Source organism: Coffea arabica, chromosome 2c (genome assembly GCF_036785885.1).
Source record: "Coffea arabica cultivar ET-39 chromosome 2c, Coffea Arabica ET-39 HiFi, whole genome shotgun sequence".
NCBI classification, from domain to species: domain Eukaryota; kingdom Viridiplantae; phylum Streptophyta; class Magnoliopsida; order Gentianales; family Rubiaceae; genus Coffea; species Coffea arabica.
This window is the reverse complement of record NC_092312.1, coordinates 141,830-161,662: the sequence shown is the minus strand read 5'-3', so window position 1 is coordinate 161,662 and position 19,833 is coordinate 141,830. Positions and strand designations below refer to the sequence as shown.

At 38.5% G+C, this 19,833-nt stretch overlaps 1 protein-coding gene across 3 annotated transcripts; it reads right to left on the bottom strand.

Moving 5' to 3' along the window:
* Positions 1-6,110: 6,110 nt before the first annotated feature.
* Positions 6,111-17,675, bottom strand: LOC113724753 (ASI1-immunoprecipitated protein 2-like). Of its 3 annotated transcripts, none has more exons than XM_027247622.2 (13): positions 17,329-17,675; positions 16,506-16,587; positions 14,664-15,102; positions 14,084-14,445; positions 12,342-12,427; positions 11,763-12,250; positions 11,082-11,600; positions 10,189-11,008; positions 9,846-10,076; positions 9,639-9,763; positions 8,893-8,976; positions 8,554-8,816; positions 6,111-7,477 (listed from the first exon to the last, which is right to left on the bottom strand). In XM_027247622.2, exons 3-13 carry the CDS (start codon positions 14,968-14,970, stop codon positions 6,479-6,481), a joined length of 4,284 nt encoding a protein of 1,427 aa, XP_027103423.1. In that variant the 5' UTR covers positions 14,971-15,102; positions 16,506-16,587; positions 17,329-17,675; the 3' UTR covers positions 6,111-6,478. The 3 variants fall into 3 exon arrangements, with proteins under 3 accessions (XP_027103423.1, XP_027103422.1, XP_071929213.1); XM_027247621.2 differs by having other exon boundaries at positions 16,519-16,587; positions 17,329-17,666; XM_072073112.1 differs by having other exon boundaries at positions 14,664-14,996; positions 16,519-16,587; positions 17,329-17,643.
* Between the last annotated feature and the right edge of the window lie 2,158 nt (positions 17,676-19,833).

Here is a 19,833-nt window from a genome sequence, read left to right as displayed (position 1 = left end):
ATCTGAACAAACAAAACAAATTGCAGAATAGAAAATACAAGTTACAACCAATTCCTAAAGTGCCCTCTGGTAATCTTTGTGTGCGTAACAGATGCTCCCTCCTGAGAAAGTCCTTGTCCTCAAGGATTAAAGGTGGGGAACTTCTGTTATAGGTCATGCAAGAATTCCCACGTTGCATCCTCTGGAAATGAATTACTCCATTGAACCAAAACTTGAGTTGCTGCATGATTTCCTCGCTTTGTAATGCGTCTGTCCAAAATGGCTATTGGTTCGAGTAGTAAGTGGCCTTGATCAGTGATGGTAGATGGTAATTGTGGTGTGACAACGTGAGATCCCACTTTCTTTTATAACAAAGAGATATGAAAGGTTGAATGGATACGTGCATGGTCGGGAAGCTGTAGTTTGTAGGCCACCTTCCCTACTCGCTCAATAACTGGAAAAGGACCAAAATACCTTGGAGCTAGTTTCTGGCAGCTGGAGGTTTTGAGAGAATGTTGTTTATAAGGGTGCAGCTTGACGTATACCAAGTCTCCAATTGCAAATTCTCTGTCAGTGCGATGTGCATCAGCTAGCTGTTTCATTCGATGTTGGGCCCTTCGCAGGTTATGTTTAAGGAGGTGGAGAACTTTTTCCCTGGCAGCTAAACTCCTGTCTACGGCCTCAACCACAGCAGAACCAGGTAGGTAAGGAATGTGAATGGGAGGAGGCTGTCCGTAGACTACCTGGAATGGAGTGATCTTGGTGGCCGAGTGGAAATTTGTGTTGTACCAAAATTCTGCCAATGGAAGCCAGGAGTACCATGATCGTGGTTGTTCACTAGCCATGCAACGTAAGTAGCCTTCCAAACATCTGTTCACCACTTCCGTTTGCCCGTCAGTTTGCGGATGATAGGAGCTAGAGAATTGGAGTTGAACTTTTAATAGGTTGAACAGTTCTTTCCAGAATTTGCTAAGGAATATGAAGTCCCTGTCGCTCACAATGGTCTGAGGAAGACCATGTAATTTGAAGACGTTGTCCAAGAAAGATTGAGCAACTTCCACTGCAGAGTAGGGATGAGATAGTGCACAAAAATGTGCATATTTACTCAGTCGATCTACTACCACTAGAATGACTTGTTTGCCTTGAGATTTTGGAAGACCTTCGATGAAATCCATAGAAATATCTGTCCAAATTTTATCAGGTATTGGCAAGGGTTGTAATAAGCCTGGGTAAGCTGCCAAATCAGCTTTATGCCTTTGACAAACATCGCAAGCAGCAACAACAGTGTCGACATCCTTGCGCATGTGTTTCCAGTAGAAGGTGTCTCTTAGCTTGTGATAAGTCACCTGCACTCCCGAATGACCTCCAAAAGAGCTGGTATGCCAAAATCTGATTAGTTTGTCCTTGAGTATCTTGTCATCACCTACAACCAGCTTCCCTTTCCTTCTTAGCATTTGATTGTCCCAACTGTAATGCTTGGCTCCGGTGGTGGCAGTGGAAAGTAGTTGGTGAATAACTTCCTGCATTTTTGGGTCTGTCAGCCAGGATTGTTGTATTTCTGCTAGTAGCTCCGTTGTAACTCCATGGAGAGACCATGAAGTTATTGGTGTGTGGGGTTGCCTGGATAAGGCATTAGCCGTAATGTTTTCTGTACCTTTTTTGAATTGGACCTCATAGTCATATCCCATTAGCTTTGACAACCACTTTTGCTGACTAAGTGTTGAAATTTTTTGGTCCATCAAATATTTAAGGCTTTGGTGGTCCGTTTTGATGACAAAATGTCCCCCTAGTAAATATGGCCTCCACTTCTGGACTGCATTAACAATAGCCAACATTTCTTTCTCATATACTGATAAGCCCTGATGTCTGGGAGCTAAAGCCTTGCTGAAAAAGGCTAGTGGCCTCCCACGTTGCAATAGAACAACTCCAATGCCTGAGTTGGAAGCATCAGTTTCTATCACAAACTCTTGCGAGAAGTCTGGCAAGGTTAATATAGGAGGGGATGTCATAGCAACTTTCAACTGATCAAAAGCTGTCGTTGCTCCCTCATGCCACATAAAAGCATTCTTTTTGAGAAGATCAGTCAATGGCCTAGCAATCTGCCCATATCCCTTGATAAATTTGCGATAATAGCCCGTCAATCCCAAGAATCCCCTCAACTCCTTGATAGTAACAGGTGTAGGCCACTGTAGTATGCATGCAATTTTCTGGGGGTCTGCACTGACCCCTTCGGCTGAAATGATATGTCCTAAGTACTCAATCTGGTTAACAGCAAAAGAACACTTGCTCTCTTTCAACCTGAGCTGGTGTTTGATCAGTGTCTCAAACACTTGGGTCAGATGTTGTAAGTGCTCATCCCTGGATTTGCTGTATATTAGAATGTCGTCAAAGAAGACCAGCAAGAACTTCCTTAAAAAAGGCCTGAACACATCATTCATTAGGCTCTGGAATGTGGAGGGTGCGTTGGTGAGGCCAAATGGCATAACCATAAACTCATAGTGTCCATCATGAGTACGAAATGCAGTTTTAGCAATATCATCAAGATGCATCTTGATTTGGTGATACCCAGATCTTAAATCTAGCTTAGTAAAGATGACAGCTCCAAAAAGTTCATCAAAGAGCTCCTCAACCAATGGTATAGGAAATTTGTCCTTCACCGTGGCCTTGTTAAGCTCCCTGTAATCTACACACATGCGCCAGGTTCCATCTTTTTTTTTACCAATACCACAGGAGATGAAAAAGGACTATTACTAGGCCTAATAGTACCATTATCCAACATTTCAGTCACCAGTTTCTCAATTTCACCCTTTTGAAATGTGGGATATCTGTATGGTCTAACATTGATGGGCTGGACACCCTCCTTAAGATAAATCCTATGATCATGCATTCTAACAGGAGGTAACTCCGTAGGTTCTTCAAATACCCCTCTAAATTTCATCAAAAGTAATTCAAGTTGGTGTTGATAGTTGTTTACCTGAGCACCAGCGTCCAGGGTGGCACAGAGACTAACACCTTCTGGGGCTCCCTTTGATGTCAGTGTTCCGTGATCACCCTCAGCAGTTACCAGGCATAACTGAGCAGATTCGATTTGCTCAGGTTTGGTCAGAAGTTTCTGCATCTGCTTCTTTGAAATCACCTGAGCTGGAGGTTGCTTGGATCCCCTCAACACTACCCTCTCCCTTTTCTGCACAAACTCCATTCGCAATTCTGCAAAATTCCACTTGACGTCTCCTAGAGTTGATAGCTACTGCATCCCTAACACAACTCCACAACCTCCTATTGGTAAGACCAACATATCGCCTTCAAACCCTTACCCCTGCATTTTCCATTTGAACCCGGGACACAGGGTAGTGGTAGTGATGGAATTTCCATCAGCTACAACTACCCTAACAGGAGCAACCTGTATTGTTTTCAAGCCAAATTTCCTTACCATATTGGGGTGCAAAAATTTATGAGAGCTTCCACAGTCTATCAGGACGCTGAAAGTTTTGTTGCTGATCTGACCATGTATCCTCATAGTCCTGTAATTGGGGACCATTAAGCTACACATGGCATTTGTAGAAATTTGTGCTAAATTGCCTTCCGTCAATATCTCCTGCTCATCATCTTCAGGGAACTCTGGCTCTTGTTCTTGCAGCCCCTCTTCCACATACTCAATCCTGTATAACTGCCTTCTTTTGCACTGATGGTCAGGGCTATACCTTTCATCACACCAATAGCATAGTCCCTTGGCCCTCTTTTCATCCATCTCTGCAGTGCTCAGGAATCTAGAGTTGCGCCTCTGACCTTCACTTGCTCCTTTTTCCCCAGGTTTGGGCAGCAGGGGTGCATTGTTAGAGTTGGAGCTATTCTGCTTGGGATAATAGCTACTGGAACCTGCATTTGGAGAGTAAGGAGTAGTCACTCGGGAGGGTCTAGAAAACTTACTCTGGTTCCAAGTATTCCGAATCCTAGCTTCCTCCATTTTTGCTAATCCAACAGCATGCTGTAAATCACGTGGCATGAACATCCTTACTGCCAGTTGAATTTCTTCCTTTAATCCCATGATGAAGCAGCTTACCGCGTACTGCTCAGGGAGATCTACTCGATTCAACAATTCTTCAAATGATTCCTGGTACTCTTTCACTGACTTGCTCTGCTTCAAGCTCTTTAAATCTCCCATGGGATCATCATAAAGGCAATCTCCAAATCTGGATCCCAGGGCTCGTACATACTCCTCCCATGAAGGTGGGTCTCTGGAGATCCTAGCCTTCATGAAAACTTGATGCCATTAGAGAGCCTTGCCTTCCAAATGCATGGCTGCAACTCTGACCTTGGCTTCGAATGGGGTTTCGTCAATTTCAAAGAACTGATCGCACTTGTACAACCAGCTTTTGAAGTCTAACCCTCCACTGATACCACTGATACAGAAGGCAAAAAGAGACCAAAAGCTCCCTACCAGAAGAGATGAAGAATGGAGAACATCTCTTGGAGATAGGGAGTAAATATTATTGATAATCAGATTTAGACAAGGGATTTGGGGGACTGAATTCGTTACAAACTGTTCGATGATATTTCCCTTTGGCTTTACTGATATCTTATACTAGCAGGAAGGCGGTGGAGGAAAAATCAGTTACAACCAATTCCCCTGCCGTTACTTTCCATTTCGGGTGCCTTGCATGTGACCAGCACGTAAATTGTCCATGCATGGCCTTACTATTTTTGTGAGTTAGTTACATGCGATCTGAACAAACAAAACAAATTGCAGAATAGAAAATACAAGTTACAACCAATTCCTAAAGTGCCCTCTGGTAATCTTTGTATGCGTAACACTGACTTGCGATTTGACTCAGCTAAACTCGGTGAGTTCTGCTGGTTTCTTATCGATCTAAGTTGACTTGATTAATATCGGGCGAGTCAATCTGAGTCAACTCGGATTCCAGTCAAACGTCGATGTGAGTGTCGGTATCGTACCAATGCCTCCTATTCCAATTATGACTCGGACAAGTCAACTTGAAATCAGCCGATTTGGCGAACCATGATAGGAAGTCGGTTTTGGCGATGGAGCTGGGAAAGAAAGGGAGGGGAATGTGATGGTGATGGTGATGGTGGTTGATGGGTGAGTAGAAGGGGGACAGCGGGGTAGTGGTAAGGGAGTGGAGAGGGTGGTGGGTTTGGTGTGGGAAGCAAGATGGTGGTGGCGATCAGGGTAAGTGGTAGAGAAGAGGAGGTGGTGGAGATGGGAAGAGAAAGGGCTAGTAGGAAGGACCACGATAGGGGGAGGGTAAAGCAAATTTAAAATATTTAAAAAGTGCCCTAAAAATTTTAAAAAAATATCTCAATTCACACAAACCCACTTGTTGAAGTTTCCAAAATACCCTTGGTCAGCTAATAAATTAGGAGCACGATTGATTTTTGGTGTTGGCACCGCGGTGGAGCGATTTAATTGGATCCAAAAATCAAGTTTAAGGACTACATTAGTAGAAAGAGTTGCATGACTTTGGAAGTTTTTGAAGAGTTTGGAAAGGCCTATGGCTTCGACTTTTTAGTCATGCAAGCTACATATAAGATTCAAGGATAAACATAAGAAAGAGTGTCATGCTTTGCTTGAAATTTAAAAATAGAACATATTAGCCTATGGTTCTACTTTCTTTTTTTTTTCTTCTTTCGAATCAATTTTATTTATTGAACATTAGGCTTTTTTTTATATGCCTAACTATGATTACAAAGCAAGATAAAATATTCGTTTGACACTTTGATTGTGCAAATATTCATTATGCAACTATTATTTATATATTAGAATTTAGATTTAGCAGTCTTGTATATAATTTCTATTACCACGCAATTTTCAATCATTAGATATATGATGTGATAACGGTTGCAAATAATAAACTAAAAGTTGTAGCCAACTTTATTTAGTTTTTGAAACATTCAATAGATTGATTGATGTACTAATAACAAAGATTTATTTGTATCGAAAATTTTCGAACCAATACAATAATGTAAGTCTAAACTAATATATTATTATTGCACTCCTTGAATGTCCCAAAATCCCTCTGCAAGGGAGACCCGCGTATAACCTACAGCAAAGTTTAAAAAAAAAAAAAACTACTGTTCCAAGTATCACTTACTACTACTTTCTTCATTCCCTCTGTATAATTTGGTATTATCATTTTATTTATTTTGTTCTGGAGGGCGCGGCGCATTCAACACCACATGTTTGTTGGAAATCCTACCGTTCCTGTTTTTCGTCGTCCTTATATATACAAAAGGAGCTGGGCTCCGGCTGGGTGGGTGGGTTATACTTACTTATGCAACATCTAACTACTATAATATTAGAAGGGAAAGGAAAGTACTGACAAAACTATAGCTCCATATTGCAACGTCTTATCAACAGATGAGATGCGATGCGATGCGACTCTGCAGCAGAACCCATCATCATGGCTCGATCCTGGGATATACACCCGCCGACATCTCCCTGCAGCAGAATAACGGGCATGGCACGCGGAGCATCTACTCTCTATTTCTCCCTTAAGCCCCCATAGAGCAGCAGCGAAGTATTAACGCGTCGTCGCCTTTCAGGCATGAGCTGTTCGCTATTTGACAAGGACTTCATGTTTTGTTCCTTGTCTGGGAACGGAAATGACAGAGAAAGGGAGAGTGAGGCCGATATATCCTCCTCATCTCCTTTGGCAGCTGCCACACTCGAACAATGGTCCTGATTGATCTTTTTGCCTCCTTTCCCAACCAAGAACATTGGAGTACCCTGTGTCATAGGCTTACTCTCAGCCCCCAAAGCAAGTTCAAGATTTGGAGCTCTGTCTTGAAGCCGATCCTCCTCTGAACGACTACTCATCTTCCATTGCATCAACTTCCCAACCAGCCCAACATCCTTCCCTGGTTCAGGATCAACAGGGAAGAAGTATCTCTCAGCGTTCCCTTTGATTTTCTGTAGATCAGATCCATCAAAAGCTTCGTCACTCCCAGTAGCCTGAACAGGCAAGCCAGAATGCCCACCACGAATCTGTGCAACTAAGCCTTCACTCGAACAACTACTCTCTACATGAGTCTTCTGTTTTTTGCTTGTTCTTACTTCTTCAATGGAAATATTGTCAACAGCAATCCCTGATTGCACCTCACTTCTGCTCGCATAAGCAGCTTGTGGCATCCTCTGCCCAGAATCCACGAGTAGACAATTCCCATAGCTGTCCTTCACAATTTCATTTTGGATACCAGAGGAGGAAACCCTGTTGAGCGAACCATCTTCCGGGCGAGGTTGATGTCGAGTACTGCTCAAATTCTCCGATATGTCCCCGGTGCCTATATTTCCCACTGAACCTATCCCACCTGCACAAGCGAGAGATTCACCAAAATAATGCGAAGCATGCAGTTGATTAAGATGAGAATTCTGGTCCAAAGGAGTCTCCTGACTTCTACAGAAACCACTAACTCTTCGAGTAGATTCAGCGGACGTTTGGAGTTCTTGCTCTATCATCTGGTCAGACTCAACACCCTCTTCCTGAAGGGCAACATTGAACATTATACAAGGAACAAAAAAATAAATGTTGGACATTAAACATTACCAGAACAAACAAGGAAAATGCTAGTCTTACAAAACCTACTAACATATTACTTAGACAAGACCCAGTGCGGAATGCAAGTCATCTTATCCAATGTTTTGACAATAGTAACTAACAAGCAGCAGACTTGTCTTTGTCACATTTATTTTCCAATAAAATTTGTCAAACTATCCATCCTCCTCTCTAGTTCTCCCCAAAATTACAGTGAAACATCAAAAGTAAACAAACTTCAATGAGGCCAACAAATTAATTCAAGAAAAATGAACAATTAACAACAGAAAAAGGATCAGGGAAACAAAAAAAAAAAAAGCAGAAATAAAAAGTAAAAATAAGGGAAAGAGAGTGTCCGAAGATATGCTGTGCTGAGACAACAATGAATGTATCCCCCAATCAAGACTAACACTTTCACCAAAAGAAGAAGTACCGACTGATATACAATACATGATCAATGTAGTAATTTTTTCAGTTCAAAGTTTAATCTCTCTGGTAAGTCAAACCAGACCTCCACCTAAGAAAACCTTACCCCTGCCACATCAGGTGACTTAATGTTATGGCAGGGCATCTAGAAAAGGTGAGAAACACAACATAACATTTGGAGATAAATCTTTAGAATTATCCTCAAAAAAAAAAATCTTTTCCAGCAAGTCCAGCCAGTTTGCATTAGATCAAGCTGTTGCCTCCTCTGCAGAAATAGTATAGATTAAGTCTGAGGGGCCCATTCCTTTCACAATATTCTCCTTTTGAATATATAATTCGGTTGCTTTGGATATCCCCACAGTTAATATACTGAAGTGATGTGGCTAAGATGGAAACAGAAAATTTCCAACATAAGCTCTAGCTAAGAATACCACATCCTTGCCTACTCAGGCCCTATGATTGTGAGTGCACACAGATGCACAAGCATGTTATGAGAGGCAGAACAAGGAAAAAAAGAAACAATCATCATATCAAGAAGAAAAAGAACAAATGTTTTGCTCGAAAAAGAATATGGTTATCTAAAACAAATTGATAATACCAGGGAGGTACTGGTATGTTTCATTTCGTCGGACAATGTACTGGTTTGTGCTGCTTCTCCACATGATTTTGCATTGCTACTTTGTACAACAGAAAAGAAATTGGAATCCAATTTATTATCCTTCCGCTCCGCACTAACTACAGGATCATTGTTTGTGACTTCCGAAGACACTTTGCCATCAGAACCTTGTTTCAATGCTTGAGATGATGATAAACAAGGCAGTTCCATAACTGCCACCTCAGATGCCAATGACTTGCTGCTACCTGCAAATAAACCATTTTCTTATAGGCCAAAGTGAGCATGAGTTCAGGGGCAAGAACATGATAGAAGTGAGGATACCTTGAGAAACAAAAGTTGGCTTATGAGAGCAATCAGTCCTCTTGCCTCTGAACACCCCCCACAGAAAGAACAGTGCATTCCAACCTACAAGCAGTAAACAATGCAATCATATTTTTTTGGGACAGCTTCCAAGTAAATTGTTACATGGATAAATAAGAAAGAGAAGAATACTATTAAAAAAAAAAATCCCCCATTCCCCTATTCCCACCCCCACACAACACCCCCCCCCCTCCAAAAAATAAAATAAAATGCTTAGAAAAAGCGAGAACAGTGGGTGGAAACTTTCAAAGCAGACTGTTATAGGGGCAAAATAGAAGTGGAATGATGACATCCTTCTTTGAGTTCATGTTCTAAGAGATGTAGGCCACATCCATCAGATGTCATAAGCAAATGACAGAAAACTGTGAAGGAAATAAGCTTTCCTTTCTGCTTCTGATAATAAAACACTTGTAGCAAAGAAAATCAGGATCAAAGCTTACAAAGATGGCATCGGCTCAAATACATAATCGATGAAATTTCCTACAAAGATTTAAACATTTTGAACAGAAGGGATTATTAGACGAATAAGTGATCCCTCACATTGACACATAAACAAGAACGGACTAACCAAACTACAATCATTCAGTCATTACATCAGTAACATAACGTAAAAACTCTTGATGCTAGTTATTTTCAACATATAGATATTTGATACATTATGAACGAACAATAGCTAGCCATAAGGAAGATAATAAACTAATCCTTACGCTGGGATTTCTCGGGAAGCTGATTTGACGGGAATATCATGAGTTCAAAACCATCAAAACTTCCTTTAAGCGCAAGATCATTTTTCATCATATTGTCCAACAATACTTTGTAGCTCTTCTCATAGCTGGGAGACAAAATAAATCAGATCAAAGAACATGTACGATTATTTGAGCTAATCAGTAGAATTGATAAGTTCAAAATGCAACCTCGCAAGATCTTTAGCAAAAAAGAAAAGTGCTACATTATCTTCTTTGACACCATTGTCCTGAAACTGTACTGGCCACATAGTCAACCGAGGTACTTCATTTAGGACGACTTTATTGGCAAATTTGTTCACAGCTTCAAGAACTCTGGGTGATGCACAAGTTGACAAATGAGCTTGTATTCCATCAAAAACATTCAGTGGTTCTCCAATTCTGTTAACCTCAAATACTCCTCTGCCCATGAAAAATCGTTACAAGGAGAAAACCCACAATCAGATCAAAAGAACTCCAATGTTGATGCCTATTTTCAGAAATTAAAACTAATTGGTAAAGGTTAAAAGCATACTGCCATATGTACTCATGATCTGGAATGGCCAATGTTTTCAACAGAGTAGATGTTGCCGGTGAGACCCCATTTGGAACATCTCTTGCCAAAGATGATCTCTCCAGTGGGACAATAGGAAACACACCTGCAGTTCTGGAAGTAGAAGCTTCAACTGAAAGATTGGGAAACTGCTGCACAATATCATCAACAGTTTCCTGTTTAGAAGAGTCGGTTGTCGAGTTCCCCAATATGATATACCCCTCTTGCATCTCTCCTGAACTGCACAAATTTCCCTGATTACTTGAATCCAATACCTGATCCTGAGTAGCTATTTCGGAATTCATCTTTAGGAGAGATGCATCATCGGAATGGTCAGAAACCCTGTGCTTTCTGTATATCCCAGGCTTTCTGAGTACAGCAGCTTCAATTGCAGCCTTAAGCTTATCCTTACATTCTACCATCTCTCTCGGATTTTTTGCTGCAGTTGTATCAGAAGCAGGCGATCCAGGATGATCAGCAGTGCAAGACTGTGATAAATGACCAATTTCTTTACACTTTCGGCAAGACAGGGTTCTTCCAGAAATCATACTATTCTGCCTTGACTGAGTCCAGCTACCATCTTTAGTTCTCTCACCAAAATTTATCAATTCCCTTGGCCGAGAGGCCCGACATAAACTATCTGGTAGACCTTCATTGAGATTACAAGGTTGTCTCTCCCCAGAAAGAGAATTGGATGAGTACTCCTCTGGGCTACCTTGATTAGGCTTCACATCATGACCGCTATTTCCATTTAAAGATGAAACTCCAAATGAATTAGTTGATGCCTGCCTTTTCAGTTCACCTGCCACAGGACAGCCAATTAAAGGCAGAAATAAACAGAAGGAAATCATCCATAAACAAGATTCAGACCATACCTAGAGAAACAGGCGGTTCTGAACCTGTACGAACAGCAAAACTTGAGGATTTTGACAGTATCATTGACCTACTCTCAGATTGTATAGCCTTTGTGTCATGGAAGTTTCTTGCAGAAGAAAGTGAAGTAGGTTCAGCAGAAGATACAGGCTTTTGATCATTTTTTACTGCAAGAGCACCAGGATTAGCCATAGGCAGACTGCCTGACACTTTTTGAGATGTGAAGGAATTCTTCTTTTCAAATAAGTTCCTGTCTTTGGTATGTTTTGACCCTTTAGTTTCCTGAATACGAGAAAATTTGGGAGATATCATTTTTACTTTTGATTCCCCAATGTTGGGACGGCCTGAGTTTGTTAATCTAAATGACGAAGATTTGCTTATTGATCTGGCAGCTCCTTCCTTTTTATCAAGAGAGACAGAACTTTTAACTGATCGCTGCTTCTGAGGAACAAAATCATCCACAAGTTTAATTTTTGGCTTCATCGTCAAAGAATTGAATGAGTTGGACTTTATAAAAAGACCTGCAGGATTGTCACCAGTTCAGTAGTCAGTACCATTGTTTATTTTACAGCAAGAAGAAAGATATTGTCACCATAAGCTTCACAGCAAAGAGTTTAAAGAACCTGCAAGAAATGTAGAAGACTATAAAGACCAAAACCTGTTATTCCAGGATTGATTATTACCCTGAGAAGTGTGCAATCTTGAACCCGATGGAGAGGTTGCTGTATCATGAGCTCTCTCAGTAACACTAGAAGAATGCTGGGTGGGCTTTGCTTTCCCCCTATCCAAAAGCTTAAACGAACTATCACGAGAAATTGCTGCTGTTCCACTAGAAGTTGATGCCTTTGCTGAACCAATATCTGATTCAAGGACACGCTTCTTTACTGCGCAGAAAACTTCAGCATCATCAGATTGTCTTTTGCCCAAAATTTTCACACTTGGCGGATCATTAGCAATTTTGTTTCCCACGACATCTGAACCTTTTGTTTCAGACTTCATAGCGAAGCTTGCATTTTCAGGATTTGCCTGTCCAGAAGAATTAATTTTTTCACTTGCATCAACACTACAAACTTTTTCTTGCCTCGGATTCTTCATTTCCGCCTCCAACCTGCATTCTTCACAGAGCCAATCACCTTCAGGAACTTTATCCACCATTTCTTTCATGCAATAGCTGAAACAAGAGCTAATGAATAAGTATCATCACAGGGACAAAAATGTGGAGAAATTTTTGAAGGGTTAGATAATGTCATTGTCAGTCTTACGTGTGCTCAGCTCCATCACTACATCTACAGCATATTGCAAGCAAATCCTCCCTACCAGCATCGCCACAGATATCACAAACTTTTACCTGGTCCCAGCAGGAAAGGTATAAATTCAATTAACATTAGTCAAAACCCTAATCACTCTAATTAAACAAAATAACCAACTTATAGTGAGTATGGAAATCAGCAACAAGAAACTTCATACCATGGTACAAAAGTAGCGATGAAATAGGACATATACAAGAATAATTAAAAATTTTCATGCTACTTTGAGAAAATAACAAATGCCCAAGCAAGAAAAATAAAAGAAAATGTTGACAGTATGACAAAGAGTTTTTGGACTATTTAGCCTAGTACTATTAGGCTTTGTTTGAACATTGAAAAAACTTTCTGTGAAAGTGAAGCAGACAAGAGTGAGGTAAACTAATATAAATATTGCTTTCCTTCCATATAAAACTCAAACTAGTTACCTATGTAGTAGCAATGGTACTTTTGGGTTTTAACAACTTCTCATGCAATTTTGCAGGACACAAATCTGTAAGAAGATGTAGGAGAGCTATGCAACTTTCCCACTAATGCAAAGCACAAAAACAAAAGTAAATAACTCTCTCTCTCTGACACTTTTCTTCCAACCAACCATTACATTAGGGTTGTGGCACTTTGTACGCATAATTCCTATTTCTGACAATTCAAGAAACAAAACTTTGCTTTCTACATTCACCAAAGTGGTAATTGACAGGACTACTTCAACTGTACAATTATCTTAATTAGTACCATTAAAACATCCGTTTAGGATTAACATGTTGCTCTACCACGTAGTTTATGCTCAAGTGTAGCTATTACTTTCCACAATGAGGATCCAAGCTGACATAACCGTAAAACTTCATGGAAGCAAAGTCATACCAATCCATATATTTTCAAGCATCCAAATTGGATATAATAACATGCACCTTCAACCCACTTGCCAAAGCATTTAATACAACTCAACACAAATCCAAATATGTGCAAAGTTAGAACATATTCTAGACAATTCTATCACCAACACGTAATTAGAGTTATTTGCTTGATGTCCAGACTATCAAAGGGGAGGACCAAATGATAGATTGAATAACTTACAAATGCGTCCTTATTTCATACTACAGTACCAGCAACATTTGCAAACTCGCTAGCATAGTTATCAGCAAAATTAATACAAAATCAAAATCCATGATATAGTTTAGGCAAAGATTGGATAAAGCCCAGTGATAAAGTTTTAAACAGTTGATGAAAGAAAGAGAGTCAATGATACAGTTTAAACAGTTCTTTTTTTACAGTAAAGATTACTTTTAAACAGCTGATGAAGTTTTCCTCTCTCCCTCTCTCTGCAACTCTATGTTCTTGGTAGCAAGGAATTGCACTCTCGGGATATACATGGGTATAGGCAATATGTCAATCTGATGGCATAAGCATCAGAAGCTACACCTAAATGGAAGTCTTTCATGGACTGCGGAAAATCTTTGATTTCAGCACATCAAAAGTTCCTTAACTGAAATTTCAACTTAATGACTTCAAAAGCAATAGAAGCAATGTCATTGCTCATTGATATACAAGCAACACATTTTCTATGAGAAGCATCGCAGGTAAACAATAACAACTAAGACTAGAAGCAAGAGTTTTCCAACAAGCAAATCAGAAAGGGACCTGGTATAGATAATAGAAATGCCCTGCACCTACAAGAGAACATAAAGAATAGCTGTCCTTACATCATGCTCCACCATATCAGAGTCATCACTCTCATCCATTGGATGTGATTCAAAAGAATTTTCAACAGCATCATGCACAGATCTCGATCTCATAACTTTGTCAATTTTGTCAATGTTTTCTTTCTTTTCTACAAAATCCACAGTATTTACAGCTGAAATGCTATCAGTAGGACCACAAGATACAGCCTTTGTGGATAACGAAGTCAAATGACCACCGGGGCATGCTAACAAATTGTCTTTCAAACCATCAGGACTTGGTTCATGCAAGCGAGACTTGTCCATGGTAGGATGTGCACAATTCCCCCGTGCTTTCATCAAATGAGTGACACCTCCTGCAGTCTTTGATGGAGTCTCCACCAAACCTAAGTTTCGTGAAGATTAATCAGCTTGTGAGCATACATAGAGGCAAATTCTTCAACAATAGTTCAGTATTTTATGTTTGCCAGCTGGAGTTACTGTCTCTCATTGAGAACACAAATCAAATCCAGAAAAAGAGAAGAAGTTTGATGAAAAATAGTGATTACGTTCTCTTAAGCACTTAGACTATTAGCAGAAACAGGATAACCAGGAAAATCCATACCATCTTCATTTCTATCACTGGAATTGGACAACTTAGTATCTTCAGCTGCAGTAATACATGATTGAACATGATCATGGTCTTCTTGACCTTTTGAATCCTCAACCTTGGGAAATACAGTAGTAGTTTCAGATGTTGCAGACACGTCAGAATTCATTGTAGCTTCACAATATACATTTTTAGAACCATCACTCTTCCGCACAATTTCGCATTCCACAAAATTTTCATTCGGAAAAGCATCATTTACAGAGAAACTTAAAGCATTTTCAGCAGAAGCCTCTCCAGAGCATTCATCGACTTTTGATCCCATCTCGTGCTGGGTGATATGCAAGCAAGCTGAGCAAGGCGCAAAGCACACGTTACAAGTTCCACTTTCTGCTATATGATCAGAATTTAGATTCTTAGGATAACTACTATATTTTTCATCAACCTGGGAATGGACCTACAAGAAGCAACCAAAATAAACAAATAAATAAGCATGGAAAAATACATCATTTCAAAGAACAAGTTTGAGAGTGGAAAAAAAAAAAGCAGGCATCACCAAGGAAAAAAAGTTTAAAAAGATTTCCAGGAAGATAGATAGCTTGCACCATGAAACCAAAATTAAACAAGAAAATCATTATGATGAAAGCTTGTAAACCAGATGTAACCATGATGAACAGAAAGATACACACACACTGGAAACCAATTATAGAAGGTTTCTATAACAAAAATCTATTCTGATGATGTCTGCATGCTTTTGCAACTGCACCAGACTTTCTGGATTATGTGCAATCACGTTACACTTATTCTCTTTTTTCAAAGTTACATCACTGTTTGTATCTCTTCTTTAAAATCCTTTCATGTTCTGTCTCTCTTTTTCAAAGTCACATTACTGTTTGCATCTCTTTTTTAAAAACGTTCCTTTCAAGGAAGATAAAAACAAGTACTGCACTGTCGTCCCAACTATTTTCCTCCTATTCTTTCAATGGTATTTTCCATAGTATGCAAAACAATCTTGGTCAAGCACCAAAAGTTTTTGGTGACCTAAATGTCTTTCTCTACTGCATCAATGCGGGTGTACACCGGAGTCGAATGTGATAAGCCAGTTTTCTGCAGGCAGTTCCAGCATCATAAATGAGTCTCCTTGGCAGCTAGTTCCTTTTTAAAGGAAAGGATAGCTGTTCAAGTCACAAGCGGAGAAGGCAGACCCGTTAAGAAAGATATTTAGCCCGAAGTGAACTAGTATCCTGTCTTGTCCTTAAAAGTAGCAATTTGTGCATCAACACCATACCCTCAGATCAACTGAAGGGGCAAAGGATGCTCCTAGAAAAGATGAGCTATTTGCTATCTCCGAAATCTAAATCATAATAGAAGGCTTCAGTCCTCGATTATGAAAGCTCCATATGTAACAGAGATCTCATTACAGTAGTCTGTAAGTTAAAGGCACTTTTGAAATTTACAAATTATACAAATTAAATCTTTATGAATAATTCCCTTCACTTCCACGGCATGCTCTGCTCACACCCCAACTTCCCCACTCCAAAGCCATGTAATAACACTGACAACCCAAACATGCAAACGCAAATAAAACACAATGAATTTCCCTTTTGCAGCTTAAAGCATTAAGTAATGCAAATAGGAAGAGTTTCGGAATACGTTGTGACAGTTTCAAAAGAAAAACTCAGGCAGAGGCATACTGAATTTGACAAATTATCATTACTGTAGCAAAAAACAAAATACTCAGCTAGCGTATATGAGAATCCACGAATGAGATCTGTAGGATCCTCAGCCCAAAAAAAAAATTATTGTCATATATGAATTACGAATTCAGAGCCAGGAGTATAATGAATAGCACGTAATTACCCTGTTATCTCACCATATTGGCATGGTCAGAATCATCTACAGGCCCTCGCATCCGACAGTTTCCTCTCAAAATTGGTGTGATCTATTACAACAATACGATCAAATGTCAATGGCTGGCCCAGTTTAAAGCTTCAAAAGCAGTAAAGGGCCTTTAAACTAAAGCAATCTTAGCATCGAAAATCAGAAATTTTGAGGAAGAGAAACACTCCTATTAGATGTCTACTGTGTATCTCTTTGGTCAATAATTTCTTCCACGAATAGATTGACAAAATGCAAAAGCCCAATCACAAACATATGCATGAAGAAGGCGTGCAGGTGAGAAGGTGGAGAGAGAAGGAAACTCAGAAAGAAGATGAGTTTACAATTACAGAGGATGATTCACTGGTAAATCCACAAGAACCATAATTAAAAAAAAAAATCCAGACAAGTGCAGAAGAGTCAATAATTAGTGAGAGCAAGCAATCAAAATTGAAACTTTTTAGGCCCATATACCCCAAACAAAAAGGTAAAAATTGTGATCGATTAACAAATATTACGATCAGGAGAAAAGTTGAAGGCGATTAAAAATTAGTACTAGAATTGAAACATATCGTCAGGGAAAACATGAATTAGAAAAAAATAAAAATAAAACGAGGCATGGATTTATTCTGTGAATTAGTTTCTTTATTTTTTTTGGGAGCGGGGGGGGGGGGGGGTTGGGGGGAGAGGGGTGGGTGTATGTTTTTCGAGGGGGTAGTTGCTAAAATTAAAACCCTAATTGAAGCGAAGGGTGGTGGAGGAGGAGGAGGCAGAAAAAAAGAAATGAAATAAAAATCTCACGTGCCTTGGGGTGGGAGAGAGTTTGGGTGGCATTGTATAAGTCTTGGAGGAATTGCTGTTTGCGCTCAGCCATCGCCGACACAGAGACACAGGCACAAACAGGAGGAGGAAGACGACGACGATGATGATGGATCAAACATCACCGACCCAGCTGCATCAACAACACCACCACACAAAAGCATACACTTTTGTCTCGCTGATTGAAGAGAGCAGAAGAAGAGCTATTACGCAACCTCGCCAAAAATCAGCCTCCAAGTCTTCACAAAAATCAGCCTCCAATTCCAAATGTTTACCCACTCCTTCAATTTCAATCTTGTGTGGTAGTAAAAATAGTGCGTGTATACTATATCCCAAACTACATGGTATGTACATATAACATATATATATATATATATATATATGTATGTATGTATGTATGTATTGTGTGTGTGTGTGTGAGGGCGTCCGTCTTTTTGTGGGTAGAAAATTGTAATTCATATAATTATAAAGGGTGCTGAAGCAAATTAAATTCCATTTCTCAGAAAACGCAAAATGTAAGGAGGGATAAGCTGTAATGGTTTGGTTTATAGGACATAATATAATTTACTATTTTTTATTTGTTCTATAATAGTATTTGTCTATTTACGTGAAATTTAAATTTTTTTATTTTAAAAATAAATGAGGATTGATAACAAAATTCTTCTATTGTAATACTTGATTCATTCTAATACATAGATTTTCAAGTTGAATTTGGATTTTTGAGCAATATAATGTGAATTTACATGAAGTCAAATAATTATAATTTATTTTTAATCTATTTTCAAATTTGATATCAGATTAAAAATTCTTGCACAACTATTAAAAAGTCAAAAAAAAGTATCTTAAAATATTTGTTTTTTATTATAAAAGGAAAAATTATTTTAATTCCAAGTAAAATTATTTATTATGAAAAAATTACATTCAAACATTAATTGAATTTACAAATAACCTAAGATATCCTGATGTAGTATAAAGATTTATAATGATAAATTTGGTATTCTATTTTTGAGGCATTTTAAGATAAAGGAGAAAAGAGTTTTTTCTAGAATAAGATTCCACGAAACAAATTAGAATGTGCATTTCAAGGAAAAAGGATTTTCCCACCATATCAAATACTGAAATAGAACAGACTTTTCTTTTCAAGTCATTCCTACGAACCAAACAAGGGGAAAATACTAGGGAATCCATAATAACTCTCCCGTATCCTTCACTCAAGTAAAACCCATGGTGGAGAATTTAATATTACCTAGAAGTAAGTAGGTATTTTTCCTCTTAGCTTTTTACTAGAAGGCTTTTATACCTACAAGTGTTTATTTATTTATTGTTCAACTTGTGACCTTCCCACCTTGTAATCTACACTTTTTCCACATAGTGAAAACTTTTTGCTCAAAATTTTTGCATTATATATAAAAAGGGCGGGGTTAAAACTGTATTTCTACACACTAAATTCACACTCTATACACTTATTAGATACTTATGCCTAGGGATGGGCAAAATTATCCGCTAACCCAAAAATCCGTCATATCCGATTTGATTCGAAAATTAGGATATTCAATATGTATTATTTGATCGGATCAAAAGAGTGTTAGATACCCACTAAAATGCAGGATAAGTTAAGGTTATATAATTAAAAACTCATGGGTACGCGATCCGCCCCTCATATATTTATTTATTTATTTATTTTTATACACATATTATAAAATAATATTTTTTTAGAGATAAATAAGCAATTTCATTGAATAAATTGCATTACAAATATGAGAGACTATAGTTTATTTATAAGATTCATTTGTAGAGATCATGATCTTATGCTTTGTAGAAAATAATTTAGTTAATATGGAACATATATTTTAAAAAAATGTGTTACTTATTTCAAACTTTTATTGATTTTAAATTCTTTTAATTTTTTTTCCTTTATCTTGTATTCTCTTTGCATGCTTGTTTCTTGGTGTGAGACTTTTTTTGAAAAAAAAATCTTTATTAAATTCTAGATGAATATGTAAAATACAAAATTAAATTAGTATAATTTTTTTAAAAAAAATTAAATGATAAATGGGGCAAAGGGGTACTAGTTGACTCGATTCTATCTCAGCGGGTGCCTTATAACTGATTATCTGCTGATATGCGGGACGGATAAGGGTCAAAAAATGATTGACTTGCAAAGTGCGGGTCAAATCAACCAAAATGGTGGATGAGGCGAGTATCCGACCCACGCCTACTCATACTATGCCGTTAGTTTTTATACATTAAATCAACACCTTTTGTAGTTTTTAATTATCTTTGCATACAATGTAGAGAGGGAATATTAACATCTTTTTAACGGAAAAAATTTCACATTCAAATATTTATTTAAGTCTTATATAGAAATTCATCTTCTTGATTCTCTTGTTCCAAAAATTTATGTTTTTTTTCGTCTCATGACCTACTAGTCTTTTTTTTTTTTTTTTTTTTAACTATCTTGAAAACTTGCATGTAACAAAATGGTGTGTAA

Coding starts and splice junctions, on each gene's coding strand:
- LOC113724753 (XM_027247621.2), bottom strand. CDS start 17,397: ATGGCTGAGCGCAAACAGCAATTCCTCCAAGACTTATACAATGCCACC. Junction 16,588..17,328: donor AAACTCTCTCCCACCCCAAG/GCACGTGAGATT, acceptor TTGTTGTAATAG/ATCACACCAATTTTGAGAGG. Junction 12,428..14,083: donor CTGATATGGTGGAGCATGAT/GTAAGGACAGCT, acceptor TGCTGGGACCAG/GTAAAAGTTTGTGATATCTG.